The sequence below is a fragment of the Colletes latitarsis genome, chromosome 9 (genome assembly GCF_051014445.1).
Source record: "Colletes latitarsis isolate SP2378_abdomen chromosome 9, iyColLati1, whole genome shotgun sequence".
Taxonomy (NCBI): domain Eukaryota; kingdom Metazoa; phylum Arthropoda; class Insecta; order Hymenoptera; family Colletidae; genus Colletes; species Colletes latitarsis.
The window spans coordinates 27,879,326-27,903,000 of NC_135142.1; the positions used below are offsets into that span (position 1 = coordinate 27,879,326).

Genomic DNA, 23,675 nt, shown 5'->3' on the forward strand with positions numbered 1-23,675 from the left:
CGTTGGATCCGCAGAGTTATGGTAATGGCGGACGTGGATTACACAAGATCGCCGTGCACGATTAAGGCTTCCGTCACACAAACAAGCTACCCGCCGCCACTTTCCGCTTAAATCCGGCCCGTTCTCCGGATTCGAACAATCGTCTATTGACCGATAAATCGGAATTAAAGATGCAACCGATCCGCTGCTGCAACCAGCTACCGACCGAGGGTAATTTTTGCGCGTCCCTAGTGTTCCACGGGCTCGAGACCGTTCCAGAGAAAAATTGGTTCTTTCGAGTGGCCGTTCTGGATGAGAGATACTAAGTTGGGCTGTAAATTTGAACGTGGAAGGGGAAATATCACGGAAACTCTTAGAGATCGTCCAGCAATAAATTGAGCAATCGTAACGGTCTAACCAACCGAGTGTTTTGCAACGATTTTTGGTAAATTTATTACCCGATGGTTGCGCGTCTATAAGAAGCAATGTCGCGAAACCTAATGATCACCGCCACTTTAATTCGATGGGACCGCAGAGTACGAACCTTGTTGCAAGAAACCAGACATGCAACATTCAGGGAATACCTTCGCCATATAAGAACGACCGTTCTATCTGGAAAGTTACAAGGTAATTCAAAGTGGCACAGTAAACGCTTCCGCCGTTGCACAAAGACTTGGAGGATTCGAAGAACACGCGAAACAAGAAATCTGCTTAACAATGGACGTACGCTAAACATTGACTTTTGCGTGTCTTTACAAACGCAAGGTTGCAAAACTCAATCAACGAACGCTGAACCGATGAAATCGCAGAGTCGTTGCAAGAAACCAGAATTCCTACGTTCGACGGATACTTCAGCCATGTAAGGAGGAATGTTCGATCGGGAAAGCCATAAGGAAATTCAAAGGACCACGCTAAATACTTCCGCCGTTACGTAACGTCCCCAGCGATGGATTTAGAATTTTAATTTCGACCAGCCTTTCGCGGCACGCGTTTTAAATACAAACCGAATACAGAAATAAACGGATTTTAGGTTTTGCTTGGCAAATTGGTATATGAGTAACGACGAGGTACGCGGAGATTATGCGATTATATCCGTGACAGAAGAGATTGGACGTCTATGTGGCAGATACGGAACAAGATTAGAAAATCACCCTAACGACCTAGCCGAGAAGTTATATGCAGCAAATTCACCTAGGAGACCGCGCAGAAAACATCTAACGATCTTCTTCCCTAACAACTACCGTACGTATGGTTACTAACGAGGAAGCATCTACGTGATATAATAACACAATGCTGCTGATTCCAGGGGCCCCAACTGTTGCGAGTTAAGAGTCGAAATTAAGAAAACAGGAACAACCCGTACGATAAAAATTATTCTCTCGTAATATTTCCACTAGAATTAATCATCGATACTGGTTACGTGGGATCATTAACAATAATAATCGTTGATAACGATTACCGTGTAACGATCGATCGTTACGAAGCAGATTGATAATTGCACGCTCGCGACTCGTATCGAGAATAATGGGCTCGACGATCGTCCGTGCGAGGGGTCAAAGTTCGTGGGACCCGGTGGCGAAATTGTCTATTAATTAGCCGGAGTTCGACCTTGACGGGACGGAAGCCACGGAAAGAGTACCACTTTAACGACGTCCCGCGATACGAGTTTATTGCGCGTGTAATCGCGAGGGACGCGCCGCAAGAGGATGAACGAAGACAGCCGAAGGAAGAGCATGTTCCTCCATCCCGACGAGATTATGCATATAGAATCGACTAATCGAGCGCGGTGCATCGTTTGTGAGCCGCATCGAGTGACTTTATAATTTTACGACGTTCCTAGACCACACCGCCGCCATCCACATCCGCCACCACCTCGTCCAAAAGACTTTTCCCTTTTCCATGGGCCCAGTCCGCTCCTCCCGTGCGATCCTCGCTTTATGACTACGGGTTGCCGGCGTAATATCCCACAGGCGATCCTAATCGGACGCGTAATAAAGGTCGTGCGGTAATTAACGCGGGGAATGAAATTAGTTTACCGGCGTGGCTCTCGCGAAAGAAACTGTGGGAGAAGGTATCCAGAAGGGAACGGGCCCAGGCCAGATAAGCCCAGTGAGAAAATCCCGGGGACCGCCGTCGCGGAATAAAATTCCAAAGACCAAACCCGAAGAATTCATTCCCAAGCGTTTATTAAACTTAAACCGCTGTTCTGTTGGAATTATTGCGCAGAATGGTCGACAGTTTATGCCCGGGTTCGTTTGTGGGAATACGAAATAGACAGCCATCGCTGTCGCGCGTGTCTGACGTCGGCTGTCACGATAATCGACGAGTCGTAAACGCGCGGCGCGTGGTAGCGTGTTTAAACGTTTCGCGTGTACGTACGAGTCTTCCTCGGTACGATTAGCCTGTCTATTTGACGGGTTTCATGTTCTATGAAAGATAACAAAGTTATGAACATTTTGAATTTGATCCACGTTCACTCGACGCGTATTTGCTGTTAGGAAAATTTCGCGCGACTTTAACTTCGACAATTACGGCTAATTACCAATCGTTCGACATTTTTACGGAAGTACCGACCCACGCGTCATTTATTCTCTAAGAATAATTTTATAGTTCTTATACCTTGTTTATTTTTAGGTTCAATGGAAAACTTGTATCGCGTGGGTATAAATCATACTAATGAGGATCTAAACGTCCCGGGTCGTAACGTTTATGTTTCATAAACGAAACCAGTGTTTCTCAAAGTGCATAGAAATCGTCGATTATACGGGCCCCCTTCGATCCAAATAAATGTATTTAATATTCAGTCGCTCTAACCTCGTATCTTATAATATCGATTTATATCGACGGAACTGTCGCGTGTTTTCAGGATCGAGACTCATGAATAACGAATAAAATTCTTTCGTGCTCTCGCGTTTAGGAATGCAACGAGCCGCGGTCGTAAACGCGGCGGATTTTATTGGCGTATTTTAATTGCAGAAATAGATCTCGCGTAAAAAGGGAGGAAGTCGGGTACTCACCCGGCCGTCGTAATGACACCTGTCAGGTTGTCAACCCTGAACAGCCAGCTCGTTTCCTCTGCGATGGCGTACGTGATCTTCCCGTTCACTCCCTGATCGGGATCCGTCGCTCTCACGGACATCACGCTGGAATCCGACGCCACGTCCTCGGATATCGTCGCCGCGTACTTGCTGGGATGATAATTCGTCGGGTAATTCGACGACGCGTACGAGAACCCGTTGGACAGACCGAAACCGGAGTATTCGCCGCCCTGGACCGGGCCACGTGGTCGCGACTCGGTGTACTGATTCTGAACGAAAGTGGGGGCGTTGTCGTTCACGTCCAACACGATCACGGTTAGGTTGCAGCGAGCCTCCAAGCTGGGACGACCCTTGTCCTTCGCCGAGATCGTCAACACGTACTTGGACACCACCTCTCGGTCCAGGTTCGACATCGACAGCATCCCGGTTATCGGCTCCAGGATGAACTTTGCACCGATATTCCCGCCTGCGATCACCAGGTGCGATATTCAGATATTTAATAGCGGAATATTTGCTTATTTATTTACGTGATTAAATACCGATTGACGAAGGAAGAGATAAGAATGTTATGAAGTATGAAATTGACTGTGAATAATTACAAGGAGATGGTTAGAATCATTCGTGTGAATGAACAGACGATTATAGGGGTTATAAAAATAATTCAGAACGTTTCAGCACGTTTCTGGTGAAGCTCCATTTATGACGCAAATATAAAAAGATATTCACATCGAGTCTCGTGTAATGCAGTATGAAATTACACTTCTCAATATACATATATCGTAATTTAGCAATTTTTCAGCGAATGCCAACGTATTGTACGTACCCACGATACTGTAATAGATCTCCCCATTCCTGCCTTCGTCGAGGTCCGCCGCCGCGATGGTGTGGATGACGGAAGTGGCCTGATTCTCTGGGACCGCCAAAGTGTAGCAGGAGCCGGGCCTGAACTCGGGGCTGTTGTCGTTCTCGTCCATGACTAGAACCTCGAGCGTGCTGATGTCCAGCAGCTTGCTGGACCTCGCGAAGATCGGCACAGAGTAACGAGAAGTCTCCTCGCGGTTCAAGGGTCGGCGAAGGGTCACCAGACCGCTCGACGAGACGGTGAACTTGTCCGAGGCCACGTTCCCCGGGATGCTAAAGCTGATGTTGCCTGCGCAATCGCATAACACTGCCGTCAAAGCTTCAGACTCCGTTTCGCAAATATTTATGGAACCTTTGAGACTTTGGGACAATCGAGTATCGTTAAAAATTGGATAGCTCTATTTTTAAAGGTGGTAAACAACGACTTTCGGTACCTCCAATTGAAATTTACATAACTTGGTCAATTTTCCACGCATTTACACTGTCAAGGAATACTCCGTGGGGCTCCAAAAAGATGTGGAAAGCAACCCCCCCACAACGCGTTCGATTTCGAAATTCCAGGGTCGGTGGTGGAATATTTTTCGAAGGGCTCCGAACAAAGCTTCCTCCTCGTCCCTGTTGCAGTGTCCGTTGGTGCGTTGCACGGTCGTAGACGAGGCCCAGAAGAACGGTGGTTGTCGGTACACGCACACGGCGTTGGCTCGCGTATAACGCGCGCTGTAGGGGTGTCGGTGTTGGTTGGAACCGGTGATTTGCCTATGCGTACCGCGGCAGGCTGGCGGCACGATGATATACGCGGCCATTGTTTCGCCTCTCTCGTCCACTCTCTTCTTCTCCCCTTTTCACGTGGCTGGTTCGCGGTTCCGGAGCCCCTAGCAGGACGAGAGTCGTCCTTCGGGGTATTCCGTAGGGACCGCGGGTCCCTTTGCCGCACGGTTCCGCGGGGCGCGCTAATGCGCTCGTCTGATACACGGGCGCCGGTCTAGATAAGCGCAAAACGAGCGATATACCGTGTTGTCGGCCGTACAGAACGCTTTGCTACGAGACCGAGAACACCGGACTTTCCGCGCGCGCTTTTAGTAATCATCCTGTTCGTCGCTCGTGTTCCCTATGCTTTACGACCACCGACCCGAGAATTGGACTCTCCACGTTCCGGTTCGGCCATTTTTCGACGACGAAATACGCGTCGCCAACTTAATACGCCGACCCTCGATACACTCGCGATCGAGTAACTCCCACACTTCGGAGGTCTGGGGCCATTTCTATCATTTGGGAGATTTCTTATCATTTCGTTGGCTACTATTTATCTGTATAGTTTTATTATTGACATTCACGCAACTGGTTGGATTGTGGTCTTTGAACTTTGATAATTCCTACGAAAGGACTCATCCATTTTAGTTGAATGTTCTTTCCTGTTAATAAGGTGTGTATTCCAGTTGATAGTTAATCGTTAAATTAGTTAAAAATTTCGAACATGAGGCAAAGATACGTCCTCGAAGCTAAGGAGGTTGTTAGAGCACTTTTCCTCGACGATTGGTTTTCCAATTTCGAAGGCTTCAATCGTAAGTTAGCCAGGACTAAACGCGCTGTTAAGGTTTTCTTAACAGTATCGAGAGATCGGGACGCGAATTCCCCCCTTCGGGGGCGATAAATTCCCGAAAACGGGCGTTATTTCAGACCGTACGGATCGTAAAACCGCTTTAACGACGAACGGGCGACGACGTTTGGGGAAATAAAGGATCCGTGGACGGAGAAGCGGAACGGATAACTCCGGAGCGCCGGGCGATTATCGTTATCGCGCGCTGAAAGTAGAGCCCGATTATCCGTGCAGCCATGCGGCGACGGACGCATTCGCGATGGAATTTTCTCGTCCGCGGAATCCCCTTGGGCTTTTAGAGAGGGCGACGAGGAACAGCGTTCGCCAGGGGAGGGCGGGGAGGGACAGCGTCCTCAGCAGGGTATTCCGCGAACGTTACACGCGGATGGAACGCGCTCTCGACCCCGAGGGAGTCGGGGCCCGCGAGTCATTTCGTTGAATTTACTATAATGCCCCCGCACCGGCCGGGGGATTCAAGGCAATTATTCGAGGTATTTTCATAGCAGGGCTTTCCTATTAGCCAGGCCGGCTCCGACGCCGATTATATTCCGTTCTCGCGAGCGTAGGTGGCTGGTGTCCGCGCGGAGTGCCGTGGCGCGACGCAGGCGACGTCGAAAATCGGTCGGGGAAGGGGGGTTGAATGGCGATGAAAAAAGAGGAGGGAACGGCACGTAGCAAGATAGGAGAGTGTAATTTCAGTTTCTCGTCCGGTAGAGCGCTAAATTGACAGCCCCTCCTGTTCCATGGCACTTTATGCACCGTCGCAACCACCGAAACAATAACGACGCGAGAGCGTAGCACCTAAAAGGGTAGCCGCTCGGTAGCCCCATTTTTGGTCCTCTCCTACGTCCTTGTCGTCCTTCGCCGGTGTAAGCTCGCCTGTACGTGCGCCGCGAGAGAGAGGGGGGGGGGGAGATCGATAAGTTCCCCGGAGTCGAGAGCTCGAGTTCGAGCTCGAGTTCGGCTTTGTCCCCTTTAGCAAGCGTTAACCGAATATACGCGGCTCTCTATCTGATCATCTCCCCGGCGAGCAGTGATATACGAGCATCGGCGGATATTTATCAATAAACTGACCGGTTGTAAATCCAACGGTTTTATCTCGCGTATTTAACGGGGGATAAAACGGAATCGGGAATCGGGGATCTTGACGATCCGCGGTCCGGGTCAGCGATAACCCTTTGCCGTGGATCGCTCGAAAGGAAATGCTTACCCTGATCGGCGATGATAGGACCGGCGACGTTTAGAACCGGTGCGCCAACCTGCAGGTCCTCTGAAATCCTAGCTACCGGGTTGGCCAGCAACAGCCGCGGAGGTCCGTTTGTCTGTCCAGAAGCCAACGTCAGAGTGAGCCTCAGAGTGGACTTTCTCGGTGGGGAACCGTGATCGTTCGCCGTAATCTCCAGTTCCGTGGACCTGACCATCGGCCTCTCCAGGCTCACTATGCCAGACTCGTAACCCACCGAGAATCTCGCCTCCTCGTTCGCCGATGTAATCACGTACGATACACGGCCATTGTCACCTGCGTCTTTATCCACCGCGACCACTCTCACGAGCGTCGCTCCTGCAACGATGCCAATTTACGATACGACTTTATAATTGAATTGCCCGTCCTCGCTTAATAAATTTATCGACTATTTACCGCGGACTGCCGTATCGTTAAAATTCTATGAAATTCCCACCTCCCCCTCCCCCCGTTCCTTTTGTCTCTTGCGCTATGCGACGACGTTCGCGCGAGCCACGTTACGCCATTACGCGATCGCGCGCGTAAAAATTCACCGATAAATCGCCCCTCGATTACGGCTATTTATTATAGGTATATAATCTGGTATTTTCCTTCTGGTATGCAATTAACCAATAATATACTGTACGTCCCCTTGCCCGCTCGAGCTTCGAATCTTAATACTTGACTGATATTTATATCCTCCATTGTACGTTACTGCGTAGAATTTAAATTTAAATAATAATTTCACGATGTTTCTAGCTGGTTGCAATCGTCCTCTCGATCAAGATATTTAGAAAACGTATCCAACTTTATTCACACGTATTACTCAGAGTACATAGGATAAAAAAAATTCATTTCGATCCTTATTGGATAATATTTACATCCTCCATTGCAGTCTATAGAATTTAAATTTTAAAAATAATAGTTTCATGATGTTTCTAGCCAGTTACAATCGTCCTCTCGATCAAGATATTTAAAAAACGTATTGCTCAGGGTATACAGGATAAAAAAAATTAATTTTGACCCTTGTTGGATAATATTCACATTCTCCATTGCAGTGTATAGAATTTAAATTTAAAAAATAATAGTTTCACGATGTTTCTAGCTGGTTGCAATCGTCCTCTCGATCAAGATATTTAGAAAACGTATCCAACTTTATTCACACGTATTACTCACAGTACATAGGATAAAAAAAATTCATTTCGATCCTTATTGGATAATATTTACATCCTCCATTGTAGTGTATAGCATTTAAATTTAAAGAATAATAGTTTCATGATGTTTCTAGCCAGTTGCAATCGTTCTCTCGATCAAGATATTTAAAAAACGTATTGCTCAGAGTACACAGGATAAAAAAAAGTAGTTTTGACCCTTGTTGGATAATATTTACATCCTCCATTGCAGTGTATAGAATTTAAATTAAAAAAATAATAGTTTCATGATGTTTCTAGCCAGTTGCAATCGTCCTCTCGATCAAGATATTTAGAAAACGTATCCAACTTTATTCACACGTATTACTCAGGGTATACAGGATAAACAAAAATCATTTCGATCCTTATTAGATAATATTTACATCCTCCATTGTAGTGTATAGAATTTAAATTTAAAAAATAATAGTTTCATGATGTTTCTAGCCAGTTGCAATCGTTCTCTCGATCAAAATATTTAAAAAACGTATTGCTCAGGGTATACAGGATAAAAAAAATTAATTTTGACCCTTGTTTGATAATATTCACATTCTCCATTGCAGTGTATAGAATTTAAATTTAAAAAATAATAGTTTCACGATGTTTCTAGCTGGTTGCAATCGTCCTCTCGATCAAGATATTTAGAAAACGTATCCAACTTTATTCACACGTATTACTCAGAGTACATAGGATAAAAAAAATTCATTTCGATCCTTATTGGATAATATTTACATCCTCCATTGTAGTGTATAGAATTTAAATTTTAAAAATAATAGTTTCACGATGTTTCTAGCTGGTTGCAATCATTCTTTCGATCAAAATATTTAAAAAACGTATTGCTCAGGGTATACAGGATAAAAAAAATTAATTTTGACCCTTGTTGGATACTATTTACATCCTCCATTGCAGTGTATAGAATTTAAATTTAAAAAATAATAGTTTCATGATGTTCCTAGCCAGTTACAATCATCCTCTCGATCAAGATATTTAGAAAACGTATCCAACTTTATTCACACGTATTACTCAGAGTACATAGGATAAAAAAAATTCATTTCGATCCTTGTTGGATAATATCTACATCCTCCATTGCAGTGTATAGAATTTAAATTTAAAAAATAATAGTTTCATGATGTTTCTAGCCAGTTACAATCGTCCTCTCGATCAAGATATTTAAAAAACGTATTGCTCAGAATATACAGGATAAAAAAAATTAGTTTTGACCCTTGTTGGATAATATTTACATCCTCCACTGCAGTGTAAAAGAATTTAAATTTAAAGAATAATAGTTTCATGATGTTCCTAGCCAGTTACAATCGTCCTCTCGATCAAGATATTTAAAAAACGTATTGCTCAAAGTATACAGAATAAAAAAAATTCATTTCGATCCTTGTTGAATAATATTTACATCCTCCATTGCAGTCTATAGAATTTAAATTTAAAAAATAATAGTTTCATGATGTTTCTAGCCAGGTACAATCGTCCTCTCGATCAAGATATTTAGAAAACGTATTGCTCAGAGTATACAGGATAAAAAAAATTCATTTCGGCCCTTGTTGGATAATATTTACATCCTCCATTGTAGTGTATAGAATTTAAATTTAAAAAATAATAGTTTCATGATGTTTCTAGCCAGTTACAATCGTCCTCTCGATCAAGATATTTAAAAAACGTATTGCTCAGAGTATCCAGGATAAAAAAAATTAGTTGGATAATATTAATATCCTCCATTGTACGCCAACAGAATTGAAATTTAAACCATAATAATTTCACCGTGTTTCTAGCCACTTGCGATCGCGGAATAAAAAGAATAAATTTCGATCCAAGTTCTCCATATTTGCAGGAATATAGGAATCGTGTAAGTACTCACCAGGTAGGAGATCGGGGGTGACAGCTACCCTGGTGGATTCTGGGGCGACGAAGACGGGGTCGTTGTCGTTCTGATCGAGAACGATGATCCTCGCGGTGACGGTGGAGGCCAATTGCTCGCCAGGAGGGGCTCGATCGGAGGCTTTCAGGATCAAGGTGTACTCTGCCCTGTCCTCCCTGTCGAGGGGCCTGGCCAACGTGAGGGCCCCTGTGAGGGAGTCGACGGCGAAGCTGCCCCTGGACGGGAACTCGGCCACTAAACCGTATCGAAGGTCGCCGTTCGGCCCGCTGTCCAAATCGCTGGCCGTCAGATTGAAGATGGTGGAGCCTATCACCGCCCTCTCGGACACGCGGACCGTTATCGGGTCCTGGGGCCAACGCGGAGGGTTGTCGTTGGCGTCCTCGATGACGATCTTCACCGAGACCGCGATGCTTTGAGGATTGCCGATCGACGTGGTGTCCAGCGCGCGGATCTCCAGGTGGTACTCGCTGACGTTCTCGCGATCGAGGGAATGGGCGACCACCAGCTGGCCCGAGCTACGATCCACGTCGAACGCTGGAAACTCGCTGATGGGCGTCAGGGAGTCCAGGGTGAAGGCCACGCGACCCGCGGGACCAGCCCCCGACACCGAGCCCACCGCCTGACCGATGCTCGCGTCCTCGCGCACCTGAACCGTTCATTTCTCTCTTAGCGGAATCATAAAAGTCGCGTTTCGATTGTAAAACACTTAAAAATAGGGATGGTTCGCTAGTTGACACCCTCGAAAGAAGAGGATGGGAACCAGTGACCCCTATGGCGGAAGTTTTTTATCGTGGTAGAAGAATTTCATTCATTTTTTGAACATGGGGTGGCTAAGTTTTATTTAACATACATGGATCACGGAGCTTTTCTAGAGACTGTCTTGTTAGAGGCTAACAGTTTTATATCAATTATTCCTCATAGTCGAAAGGTACAGAATCTTTAGTTCGATCGTAATAAATAAATTTTCTATTCAAGGGTAAGGAACCTCCAAGAATTTGCAAGATCCTGAAGTCCACGTATGATTCCATTGAGAAGTGATTTCTCTGCAGAGGGGATCGAGATGTGTCTCTGGTGTAAGTTTGATTTTTCAGAGATGGTCTTCGACCGTTTTCATAACGAAGGACTCATGGTACTCACGTTAAAGGTAAGACTGCTGCTGGTGAAGGTCGGCCGGTTGTCCGCAAGCGCTAAAACCTCGACTCTTAGCGCACGCACGCTGTGTCGGGGTGGTCGTCCAGCGTCGGTGGCTTTTACGGACACCCGGTATACGTTTCGTTCCTCGTGATCGAGAACTGCTTTCGTTCTGATCATGCCGGTGATCGGGTCGATCGTGAAAACGTTGTAACCGTCCGAGTCTCGGTCTGAGGATCAAGGTTGCTCGTGAACAGCACGAAACGATCGAGCAGGAAATAAAAATTTCAAAAGAAATCGAGAACGTGCAACGTTCGCCCTTTCGTATTCGACGTTCGATAAAATATTACGGGTGCCTGAGCCTTCGTATCGGTTCTTGTTAATTTTCGGTGTTAAAAACGAGAAAAAAAGAAAAATCGAGGTGAAAGGAAATGGCAATATTACGGCTACTCAGCGTCATTAAGCATGTATCCGATCGACGCGGGGCTCCATAAAATTCGACAAAGCTCCGCTCGGTTTTTAAGACCGTGCATAATTGTTTCGGCGATTGGCTAATTAATTTCACGAAGCGTCGCGTTTCTTTTGCGAATTCTCGCGGATTTAGTTCGAGCCGTAGAATTACCTTTCAAGATGGTGTAGGTTACAGAGGCGTTCTCGCCAAGGTCGGTGTCCAAGGCTCTGACCCTGGCCACTTCCGTTCCAGGTGGCTGTTCCTCCCTGACGCTGACCACGTCGTCCTGGGGGTCCACGATTTCGGGAGAATTGTCGTTCACGTCCAGCACCGTCACCTTCAGGGGCACCCTGGCCGCCCTGGCCGGCGTTCCTTGATCACGAGCCTCCAGCACCAGCTCGTGCACGTTCTTCGTCTCGCGATCGAGGGGCTCTTTCGTGGTGATCTCGCCTGCAGAGCCACGAATCACAGAACATTAACCGATTCCTGACGCAAAAAGATCGTAAATTTCCTTTCCCTTGCGCACATCGATTCCTCGTACGCTTCTCAGCACGCAACGACAAAAGGAATGGGACGAATTACAAACGCGATATTCGGAAACACGATACCGACATGGTAGGAAGAATAGGTAACGTTAGAACGTGACGCATCGTAAGTAATAACGTGAAATATCTCCTCGAGTATTGAGTTTTCGATTGCCTTGTTTGTACCTTTCGCGCCCTGAATGGCCCCGATAAATCGATTCGAACGGAAATATCTTATCTGAAAGCTTCATTATTTATTGTTTCGCGTTGACTAAATCACAGCGTGTCTTCTTTTGCTATTTTCTTTTTTTTTTGCAAAAGCGGCGAACGTGTAATTATTTTGTCCGGGAGCGTACTTGAAATCGATATGGCGGGGCTGTGAAAAGTGATCCGAATTATCGTAAATTTCCTCGCATAAAACGACGTACACGCCCCGGCCGACAAACGTGCATCGACTAGACCGACCTTATCAATTTCCCTGGACGGGAACGGTTAATTGGATAATCGTCGTTCGTGAGCTCTAAGAAACGCCGTTCGAACGCTCGAATTCCTCGGTCGCGCCTCGGACACCGACTATCGTATTTCGTCTCTGTCCTCTTCTCGCGTATTATAATCGTAGCACGAGCGTACGCGTGTGCGTGTAGAGGCCCACGTACGCCAGCCGCGTAATTACACGTCTCGAAAAGTAAATGCTACAGTCGCGGGAACATTGCGAGGGTCGCCGAAGAAAAAGACCGACTCCCCCCCCGTCATGGATACAGGTTAACATTTTTAACAATAATTTCTTCAATGGGTAAAAGTGGAAAATTTCTTCGGGATAAAATTACGCGTCTTTGAACCGCGACGCAAGTGCAATCTAGAGAATTTAAAAATACTATAAAATATTTCTTATTTCTGTCTTTATTTTGCTTTGGTATTCCTTAGGTTATTGCACTATTTGGTACACGACTTCTTATTTTTCTATATTCTTACTCCACTCACCTATTCTTCTATTTTATCTGCTATTTAGAGGTATTTAGACGTATGATTGATTAAAATAATTACTGGTAGAATTATTAATGCTTTTTATTTAATACACTAAGGTATATGGACCGTTTATTTTGAAAGTGGTGTAAGTCCTTTTTTTAAAAAAAATGAGATATGATGTGATTTATGCTTAATTTAGTGTAAACTTTTTGTTTATAACTAGTTAGTATTTAATATCTTAAAAAATGCTAATGCTTTGTTCAATTTAAAATTTGCCAGTAAAAGAAATTACGTAACCATTGATTATGAAAGTGGTGTAAGTCCAATTTCCATACTTATGTTATTGCATATAGTGATACGTGTACTGGGCAAAATTGAAATTTACAAATGGCGTTGATGTGGTTGAGGGTTGTCCAGTCTTTGGAAAATAACATTGAGGTAATTGATCATCAATTTTTACTCTCCGGACATTCGTATCTTCCAAACGATGCAGATTTTGGTATCATAGAAATGGCATTACGAAAAAAGAATTTCCTGGACACACCACAGGATTATTATGATGTTATAAACCAATGTAGGCGACATAATAAATTTATTTTACACGAAATGAAACGAGAGAATTTCGTTTCAACAAAAAATCTACAAAACGCAATTAAAAAACAGATAAGAAGAAACACTAATGGAGGAAAAGTAAATTGGTTGCAAATATGTTGGATGAGATTCTGCAAAACTGCACCGTATACTATTTCATATAAAACATCAATGGAGGACACAGAATTGAAGACTCTAAATTTATCACCTACATGTCGGGGAAGACCGCTAAAATTTGAAAAAATCGCCCTGGCGCTTTTGTATCACGATACCAAGCCTATTACATACGAAAAATATAAGGATATGCAGCAGCTATTACCTCATATACCTCCTGTGCATCATGAATATTTCAAAACACTGCCACATGAAGAGCATAAATAATTAATAATACCAATATCTTGTGTTAAGTTTAACAATATATAAATATAATTAACGTTCAAAATAAAAAATGCTAATCCTACTTTATTTCTTGTTATTATTTATAAACAAAATTGGATTAATATGAGATATATTTTAAGTGATATTTGTTATTTCAAAATTGAAATTAAATGATATTTACAATTGACTAATTATGAAAGTGGTGTAAGTCCATTTGCAGCCTGGAAATTGTACATTATTTTAGTTAAATTCGCCTAAAAGAAATTTATATAATTAAATTACATATTGATAAATTAGTACAAACATTCCCAGACTTCACATAATTAACCTATATTTTTTAATTGTCAGATCTGCTAACATTCCATTTTCTCGAAACAAAAGTAAATGGACTTGAACCACTTTCAAAATAAACGGTCCATATCTCACAGTTCCGTACCGTTCTCTAAGAGATCTCTTACCTTCGTACAATAAACACCATGAGTTCGTAGAACCCATGGCCAAAACCAAAGGAAACTCCAGACATATACAATCGTCGCTGGAGATGATTTTTGTAACATAGTAAGACTATATTCTTACTCCACTCACCTATTCTTCTATTTTATCTGCTATTTAGAGGTATTTAGACGTATGATTGATTAAAATAATTACTGGTAGAATTATTACAGCTTTTTATTTAATACACTAAGGTATATCTCAGAGTTCCGTACCGTTCTCTAAGAGATCTCTTACCTTCGTACAATAAACACCATGAGTTCGTAGAACCCATGGCCAAAACCAAAGGAAACTCCAGACATATACAATCGTCGCTGGAGATGATTTTTGTAACATAGTAAGACGGTTAGGAAATCCAACATAGACAATCACGATTGCTCGTTCGTTTACCTATTCCTGTTACATTGCTTAGAAGAATAGAGGTTGTTCAGAAGTAAGAGGGAGGAAGAGTGTACGAACAGGGGGATAAAAGTAAGCAGAAGGTGGGGGAGAGGGGGCTGGTGGACCGGTCGGCGCATTAATGGGTAATTAAGCAAGGAGGCTAGCTCGGCTAGCAGAACTATTCCGAGACGTGGAAAAGGATCGGGATAATAATTCGTACGGCAGGTTGGTGGAGCGGCGGTGGTTGTTGGTCGGGGCACCCGCGTGCCTCCACGAATTCTCGACGTAGCTAGTCCAGGCCGACGTGTCCAGCGCCGGCGAAGGGAACCGCGTCGACGCGACCGTGCTCGTCGTCGCGAAGACAAACGATCGACGAGGGACATGCAAACGCGCCGGCATCGAGGGATACCATCGCGGAACAATAAGAAGTATATCGTAGGACGCGTGCTAATGCGTTTCTCGTGTTAACCGTGGGACCGTGCGACCGCGGGCTCCTCTGTCCCCTTGCTCGACGCGGCTCCTCTTTCCGTTACCGCGTGTCTCCACCAATATTTGGAAATCCATGCTCCACGTCCACGTTCGGGAAACCCGTTTCGCGGTCGCCACGATCGATAGAACGCTCCTTGAAAACGAACGACAGGGTTGGGCCACCGGCCAACGCAGCTTTCGCAAGGGTGTGGCCCCGATGGATTGCTCCGACCAGCCGCCACTTCCTGAAATCCTATTCTTTCCGCGATTTTTCACAACCTCGATCGTTACCAATCCTTATACGCCTCTGCCCACCGATGCCAGAACCAGGTGAAACTAATTTCCGCGGTTTCTCGTCTCTGGGGCGTCATTCAAATTCGTTAGTTACGCTGACCATCCCTGTTTTTCAATTTTCTTTCCTTGGTTCTTGGTAGGTTTCTTCATAGATGAATTGTAACTTCATAATTCCATTCGAGGTCAGTATCAGCGCGAAATCAAGACCAGTCTTTCCGATCGTTATTTAAAGAACGTGTCGACGTCAACGGGAGAAAATGCCGAGGTATCGAATGAATAGTCGTTGATAGTGGGGTTCTCACGGATATAATTTAATCCATTACGTTTCGAGAAGGAGCGATTATACGCGTATCGTGCGTTACCAACGAGATATTTCGCTTGATCGGCGCGTATAAAGGACCATTCCGCCGAATTTCCACGTCGTCGAGCGAACAATGTGGAATCTTCGCGGAAAGATTAATATAGAAGTACTCGTTCGACGGGACAGCTGATACTTCCGGCAGCGAGGATCCCCCCCTGTCCGCCTCCCTCCTCCTCCCGGAGTGGCCTCCTGATTCGGATTTTTTTCTTTTTCCGTCTCTGGCAAAGCTTCGCGCCGGGATGACTGGAGGAGTTCCACCTCTCTGCAAACAGGCAGCCCCGAGCCGGAGACTTCACGGCGGATACGAGAGGAAGACCGGCCTGGTCTTCGAACCAACATGTACACAAATACTCTCGTGTCGCATGCCAATCAAACCACGTATGCGTCCGGCGTACGAGAGCCGGACGAGGAGAGCGAAAAAGAGAGACGACGGTCTGCGTGCTGGTTTCGCGGTGCGCGCTGAACCCAGGGCCCTTTCTGGTGATTCGTTACACGCCGGCCCAAGGTGAAAGCACCACTCTTACGGGATTACACTTTGATATCCACGAAGCAGGGGAGATGTTACAAAAACGAAATAATCGCGCCGCGCCGTCCCGTATCTCCGATATTGCGTTGTACGGTCCTCCAATTAAAGGCATTCGTATCAAAAATAAATTTACGCTCGTTCCTCCTCTTCTTTTCTTTCCTCGCGTTTCTCTCTCTCGCTCTTTTTCTTTTTTTTTTTTTTTTCTTCTTCTCCTCGTTCCTTTCCGCCGTCCACGGCCGCCATAAATCTTGAACGCGCCTCCGACGCGGAGACGAGGGAGAACGATAGACCGTCGTCGCCGGATACTCCGTTTCATTAGGCGTTTTTCGACGACTTACGAAACCCGCGAGATCTATCGAGCCTCCGAACGCTTCTTTTCCCGCCCGGTTGCGCCACGCGAACGACGCGCAACAATGGCGGCACCGGTGGTCGCTTTGACGCAACAGCAACGCGTAAATTAACAGCGTCGACGGCCGTGGGGGCCATTTAGAGAATTAATCGCCTCTTTCTCGCCTAGCCGCGGCGGTCCAATTCAACAGAGATCGTTCCCTTTCCACGGGGATTACACACGTGTAGACCTAAACATTATGCTTTTTATGGGTTCTTATATCAAAGCGTGTTTTTCTTCAATTATATTTATATTTTACGCAGTTGGGTTTTAGAAGGATGGCTGTAAATGTTCAGTAGGCGAGGCAGATTCACTTCCAACGCAACGAGGAGCGATCTACTCCTCCGCATCGAACGCGTTGAGCATGATTTATAATACTGATTTATTAAAAACCTTGCATCAAGCATTGCATGCTTCCACCTAGTTTCTAATTTCGTTTCTCCGTTAATTGCACTGTCAATTTAAGGCTCTTTGCGCTCCAAGAATTCATCTCAATAGAAGCAACTGGCTACTCGAACACAATTTTGTAACGCCATTTTCAAGAAATATCGCAATTGTCCTTTTTCCCTCAGAGGAATTTACGAATGTTAATAATTCACAATTTCTTCGTTTGTGTTGTTAATTTGTGTTGAAAACTTTCTCTTTTAGAAGAGAAAAACCGTTTTCTTTATGTGACAAAAACCATCGATGCACGTGTCTCGAAATACAAGTCAAGAGGGTGCAACTGTGTCCCTAGCTTGGCTCGTTTAGCCAAAGTATAGGACCTATTCATTCTGTATGTTCCTTTCCAATAATAGCTTAGTTAAAAGTTATTCCTTTTATAATTGTTCTTTCGTTCCACCACCTATTTCCAATAATTTATATCAATATACGTAAACCTTAAATCGAGGAGTGCAAAGAGTCAAAAGCTATCATCGAGATTAACAACAGTTCTGTCTAGAAAATTTTAGCCAACGTCGTGAATGCTCCTAGGACGTTTCCCAGCGAGTAAATTATCCACGTCGTCGTCGAATGGCTCGTAGTGCGTTAATTTCGGTGGAGGAGCGAGCGTCGAAGTGGGTTCGCCAATATTTTTCTCGCCGACTGGAATCGCGCGTGGGATCGTCCGCTCGGGGGCACCTCGAGAGCATCGGACAGCTTTCGTAAACACTCCAGGAGCGTCGTTTCGAGCGCGTACGACGCCGGATATGGCAAACAGAAAAAGACAGCGCGACCAACAGAGGAGAGAGAAAAGAAGAAAAAAAAACGAAATAAGGAAGACTTCTTACCTGTATCGGGATCCACGGCGAAGCTGCTGTTGGCCTGGACCACCGCGTACCTGAGGAGAGCGTTCTTCCCGAGATCGGGATCGGAGGCGCTCACGGATCCGATCAGCGTGCCCGAGGGCAGGTTCTCCAGCAACTCGAACCCGTAGAAGTCCTTCTCGAACCGCGGGTCGTTGTCGTTGTCGTCCAGCACCGTCACCAGGACCGAGGCGCTCGCCGTGGCGGCCGGCGAGCCGTTGTCGGTCGCGAGAACCGTCAGGGCGTGACGATCGAGGGTCTCGCGATCGAGAATCTGCGCCAGATAGATCCAACCCGTGTTCGGGCTGATCCGGAATGCGGAGGATCCTTGAAGACGGTAACTCAACCTCGCGTTATTACCCGTATCAAGGTCCACCGCGGTCACTTGAAGGATCTGCCCGACAGAAACAAGCTGTTTTACGAGCGTGTTTTTCGGCCCGACGACTCGCCGGAAAAACGAGTACGACAATTACACGGATACTTTCGACGGGGACCGCGGCCGGGGGCGGAGGGGAAATCTGAATTTCAGCGACGTATACGTTTCTCGCGAGGACCGAAAACGACGAAAAAATAAAATAAATAACCTGGATAGGGAGATCGATGAAAAAGACGCCGGCGGATCGAGGGAGACCGAAACAGCCGGCGAGACCAGTCGATCCAGTCGTTCCGTATTAATTAAACGTACATAAAGACAGCGAATCCTAAATGCGCTCCAACGAGCCTCCGGGGGTGCAAACTACCCTTCAACTTGTGGATCCATTTACAATAATTCTTAGCTACGATCTTCGGGAAAGGGGACAGTCCAAGAATTTTTATTCTGCTGGTTAAGATAGACACGATATTTACATCTTGCAAACTTGAAGCTATACAGGGTGTCCGGCCAACCCTGGGCATTATTTTAATGTGAGATTGTGGAGGCCAAAATAAGACGAAAATCAAGAATATCAATTTCTTGACTGAGGCTTCGTTAGTAAGTTAGTAAGTTATTGAAAAATTAAATTCAAAAATTTCAAATCGTTATGGAAAAATTATTTTCGGCTGCAGGCGTCAATTACAATCATTTTTGGTGGTTAGACATATCCCCGAAATCCTACCCACTTTTGAGAAAAAAATTCAGGTAGATGATGAAATATTTTGGTGAAAAAAAATTTTTCAAATCATTCTAAAAAAATTATTTTCGGTTGCAGGAGCTGATTACAATCATTTTTGGTCATTACACATACCCTCGAATTCCTGCACACTTTCGAGAAAAAAATTCGAGTAGATACTGAAGTTTTTAGACGAAATTAAAAAATTTCAAATCATACTAAAAAAATTATATTTAGTTACAGGGGTCAATTATAATCATTTTTGATCATTACACATACCCTCAAATTCCTACGCACTTTCGAGAAAAAAATTCGAGTAGATACTGAAGTTTTTAGACGAAATTAAAAAATTCCAAATCATACTAAAAAAATTATATTTAGTTACAGGGGTCAATTACAATCATTTTTGATCATTACACATACCCTCGAATTCCTGCGCACTTTCGAGAAAAAAATTCGAGTAGATACTGAAATTTTTAGACGAAATTAAAAAATTTCAAATCATACTAAAAAAATTATATTTAGTTACAGGGGTCAATTACAATCATTTTTTATCATTACACATACCCTCAAATTCCTGCGCAATTTCGAGAAAAAAATTCGAGTAAATACTGAAATTTTTAGACGAAATTAAAAAATTTCAAATCATACAAAAAAAATTATATTTAGTTACAGAGGTCAATTTCAAGCATTTTTGGTGAACAGACATACCCTGAAATCCTACCCAGTTTCTATAAAAAAATTCAGTACTGTCGGAACTTTAAACGTTAATAACTTTTTAACGAAGCCTCCACCAACAAATTAGTATTCTTGATTTTCGTCTTACTTGGGCCTCTAGAATCCCCCATTAAAATTTTTCCCAGGGGTGGTCTAACACCCTGTATACCGATGACTGGAAAGATGTGCTCTTCCATAAACATCAGCAGTCTCTCCAGCTCCACAAGACTCATTACCGCAGTAACAGTAGCTTGAAAGGAGTAGTTGCATTGAAAAGTTCCTAACAAACGGCGCCAGTTGTTACATTTCGGATAAGGTTTACTCGAAAGAAAGAATCGTCGGGTAAAATAAAGCAAATAGCCCTGGATAGGAAGATCGATGAAAAAGAGGGCGTCGGACGTAGAGAGAGAGAGAGTATCGGAGGGGACAAGACCAGTCGATCCGGTCGTTCCGTATTAATTAAACGCACCCAAAGACCCGCGAACCCTAAACGCATTCGAACCGGTCGATGTTTTCCAGCGCGGGAGGACCGTGAATTACGGAGGTCGAAGAAGAAGAAGAAGGAGCAGCGTAGGATCGAGGGTATATAACTTCGTATCTCGTGCACGAAGCTGGCGCGCGGGCAATGATGGATGGCGAACCGAGGGAGAGAAAGCGATCGTCGTACGAGTAGCCAAGGGTGGAACGAGGACGGCAGACGATCGGTGGTCGTCAGTCTGGAGGAAGGAGGACGACGAAAAAGGTGGGGGTAAGATCGGTGCACCATTAGAAGGAGAACCTGACGTGGGAGCAGGCTGTAATGTGTCTAACCGTACGTTATTAGTTCGCGGCGGGTGAAGGGTTACGCTCACTGTAGCCAGGTTACTCTTGCTAGCTGCTACTTCCACTCCCCTCTCGGATCTCGGGAGATTCTTTCTCTCCTTGTCCCTCTGCCACCGCCGCTGCTAAGATATTGTCCGGATACCACCGACAGCTCGCAGATCTGTTTCGCCGATAGATACCACCGATATATACGTGTATACCGGGGAGAAAGATGGAACGAAAGATCGAGTGGCGAAGGAAGAAAGAAAGAGGCATCGTGGAACGTGCGGTTCTCGTCGTCGTCCGGCTCTATCGTACCCTCGTGTATCCGTTGTATTAAAAATGTGACGTCATTTAACGGGCCTATCTCGCTGCAACGATCTCGCGGCCATTCGTCATCGGTATCCTCCGTATTCGGGATTACGTCCACCGGTGGCTACCACCGCGAGGAATCGTTGTTCGTTGCTCGTTCCACGGCTAGATAGCGGCCCCGTCCGGATGACGAACGTGTTCTCGGACGCGTCGCGGCTAATGACTCTCTCCCGACCCCTTTCAATTTCCTACGTCGGTGTTTGGCAAGATCCAATTAGATTAACCGTCGACGATCCCGAATTTTCGGACGCAAAAAATCCTATTTCAGTTACGAACTACTGACCCAATGGACTAACAGATTATTCAAATTCGCTTACGAAATATAAATTAAGGAGTTAAAGTAATAATTATTTTTTCAGTTAACTACAATGAACCGTCGAGCTGATCGATCAATCGGTCAATCCCTGTATTTCGAGCGACGTGGCGAGATCGTATCTCCGATCTATCGAATAATTAGACACCGTCCCGTCGATTGGAAACGTACGCCAGGTCATTGACGTGACATATGAAGTCAGCGAAACAACGATGTTGTCGGTTCGAAAATTTTCGTATTCGATATTTGAAAAATTTTGAACAGCTCCACCGCCGTTGTGGATGCTATTAGATACGAAGCACGTAGTTGGAACAATTCTATTTTTCGTGTTTAAAATCGAAGTCTTGTACATGGAAGAAGCGATCGATTAGACGTACAGTGACCCGTGGAGGGATCCGCTTAGCTGATTGTTCGATGGCGTAACAGGCAGGCAGGAGATTTCGCGATGCCGCGTAAAGCCTTCTTCGTTCCGCGTCTCGGGCGTAATTGTGTTTAGCCACGATAAATAACCTCTCGAACGGACTAACCAGCGAAGCCTCCTCATAAAACGAGCAGCTGCGCGCCGCGCTTTCTGTTGAGCCTATCAACGATTACCTATCAATCCCGCGTGTATCCCGTCTACGTACCGGCTCTCCGATACGCGTATACATGTATATCGCGTTACAACACACCGCGTTCCTATATCAAACTATCAGTTATACTCTATCAATCCTTCCACCGAACTGGTCTGTCTGGTAACCACGCAATCCGCATCGACTAATCTCTCGCGCGCTCCTCCGCCGTACCGGCTAATTCGTTTCTGTTCTCCGCTGACAAGGTGAACTCGATGAGTCAACGTCTTCTTCTACCTCCGCGCGGCACCGGCGCGTCTAATCGAACCTGAACGAAAAAGGGTGCTACGAGGGGGCAGGGAATGGTAGCGTTCGATACGAGAGGGAGCAAAGGTTCATCGTGGATAGTCTTCCTGGTTGTCCGGCCGGATGAAATTACGCATTGCGAAGACGACTTTGAGGAACAAAAAGGATCGAAACACGCGGCCAGAGAAAGGCAGGAACACCGTAGGAAGGTTGTTAACTCTCCTCCCTGTCCACCTCCCTGTCCTCGTCTCGATCCAGAATTTCGCTAGCCCCGTCCTTGTCTCGACCGGGCGTTTGCACGCTCACGCACACCCCCGCCACGCCGCGTTCCGCGAAAGGGAATCCTACCGCCACGTCTCCTCGGCAAACAAATGCCCGCGTGACGGGCGTGTAATGAAGATTTTTCTCACTTGGGAATCGAGCTTGGCGCCTTCGGGAACCTCCACGTGATACTCGTTCCTCTCGAACACTGGGGGGTTGTCATTCACGTCCTGCACCTCGACGCTCAGGCTCAGGTTCGCGGATAGCCCGGCACCGTCCAGCGCCCTTATCAGGAGCCCGTGCCTCTGCTGGGTCTCGTAATCCAATCTTCTCGCTAAATAGAGCTCGCCCGACCTGGCGTCTATACCGAACAGGTCGTTGCTGTTTTGACCAAGGACGTACCGTATCGGCAACGACGGGGTCACGTCCGGATCCGTTGCATGCGCCACGTACAACGCCGTGTGAAGGGGATGCGACTCCGGCACGGATATCCGGACGCTCGTCGTCGGGAACGTCGGCGCGTTGTCGTTCACGTCCTCCACGTTCAACTCCACCTACGAAGAAAATTGTTATTTAACGCTAAACCTACCGACACTTCAAGCATAACCATTCCTACCACGACCAGTTAAATTACCAATCTTTATCTCTTTCACGGGGCAACGTACTGCATTTTAAATATCTGTACAAAAATATCCAATACTTTTACTCTAGAAGTGCATCGTGAGTTAGTTCCGAAGAAAATGATTATATATTATCCTCTATACAAAATTAAATTCATTCTCAATTAAATAAACAATTTATGATCCAGTTTTATCGCACACCAGTCGTATAATCAATAAGAAGTGCTGAAACTTTTTTAGGTATGTAATGTCAAAGTAAATCTCAAAATAAACATAGAAGACAAAATAAATTATACAAGCAGTTACGTTCATTGGATAGAGGATGAAATGCCCTTTAAAATGAGCGCTCGTGAGAGTCGATAGCTCAATTAGTTCCGGAGATATAGCGATTTTAATTTCAAGTCGATGCGGTGGCTAGTTACGGAGATACGAGGGTCCGAAGTTTGTTTACGTTTTTGTTGCGCCCGCGCGAGTTCATTCATCCCCCCGCGCGCGTAGATAGTAGCGCGTAGTAAATTCTTGGAAATACTACGCCGGAACTAGGTCACGAGAGTCACGTACGCGGGCTAGGTTAGCACTACGCACGTGCGACAAGGAGGTCCGACTCCGCTAGACGAGGACAGAGATAGTCGAATTAGAA

At 45.4% G+C, this 23,675-nt stretch overlaps 1 protein-coding gene across 1 annotated transcript in view; it reads right to left on the bottom strand.

Annotated features, from left to right (window-relative positions):
* Window positions 1-23,675, bottom strand: part of Ds (dachsous cadherin-related 1) — a 367,500-nt gene that overhangs the window by 20,023 nt on the left and 323,802 nt on the right. The window contains exons 5-12 of the mRNA XM_076773071.1: window positions 22,565-22,969; window positions 17,992-18,400; window positions 11,526-11,804; window positions 10,910-11,133; window positions 9,752-10,418; window positions 6,588-7,036; window positions 3,841-4,276; window positions 2,997-3,483 (exon numbers count right to left, since the gene is read on the bottom strand). Coding sequence (XP_076629186.1) covers window positions 2,997-3,483; window positions 3,841-4,276; window positions 6,588-7,036; window positions 9,752-10,418; window positions 10,910-11,133; window positions 11,526-11,804; window positions 17,992-18,400; window positions 22,565-22,969 — 3,356 coding nt within the window. The remainder of the gene's footprint in view (window positions 1-2,996; window positions 3,484-3,840; window positions 4,277-6,587; window positions 7,037-9,751; window positions 10,419-10,909; window positions 11,134-11,525; window positions 11,805-17,991; window positions 18,401-22,564; window positions 22,970-23,675) is intronic.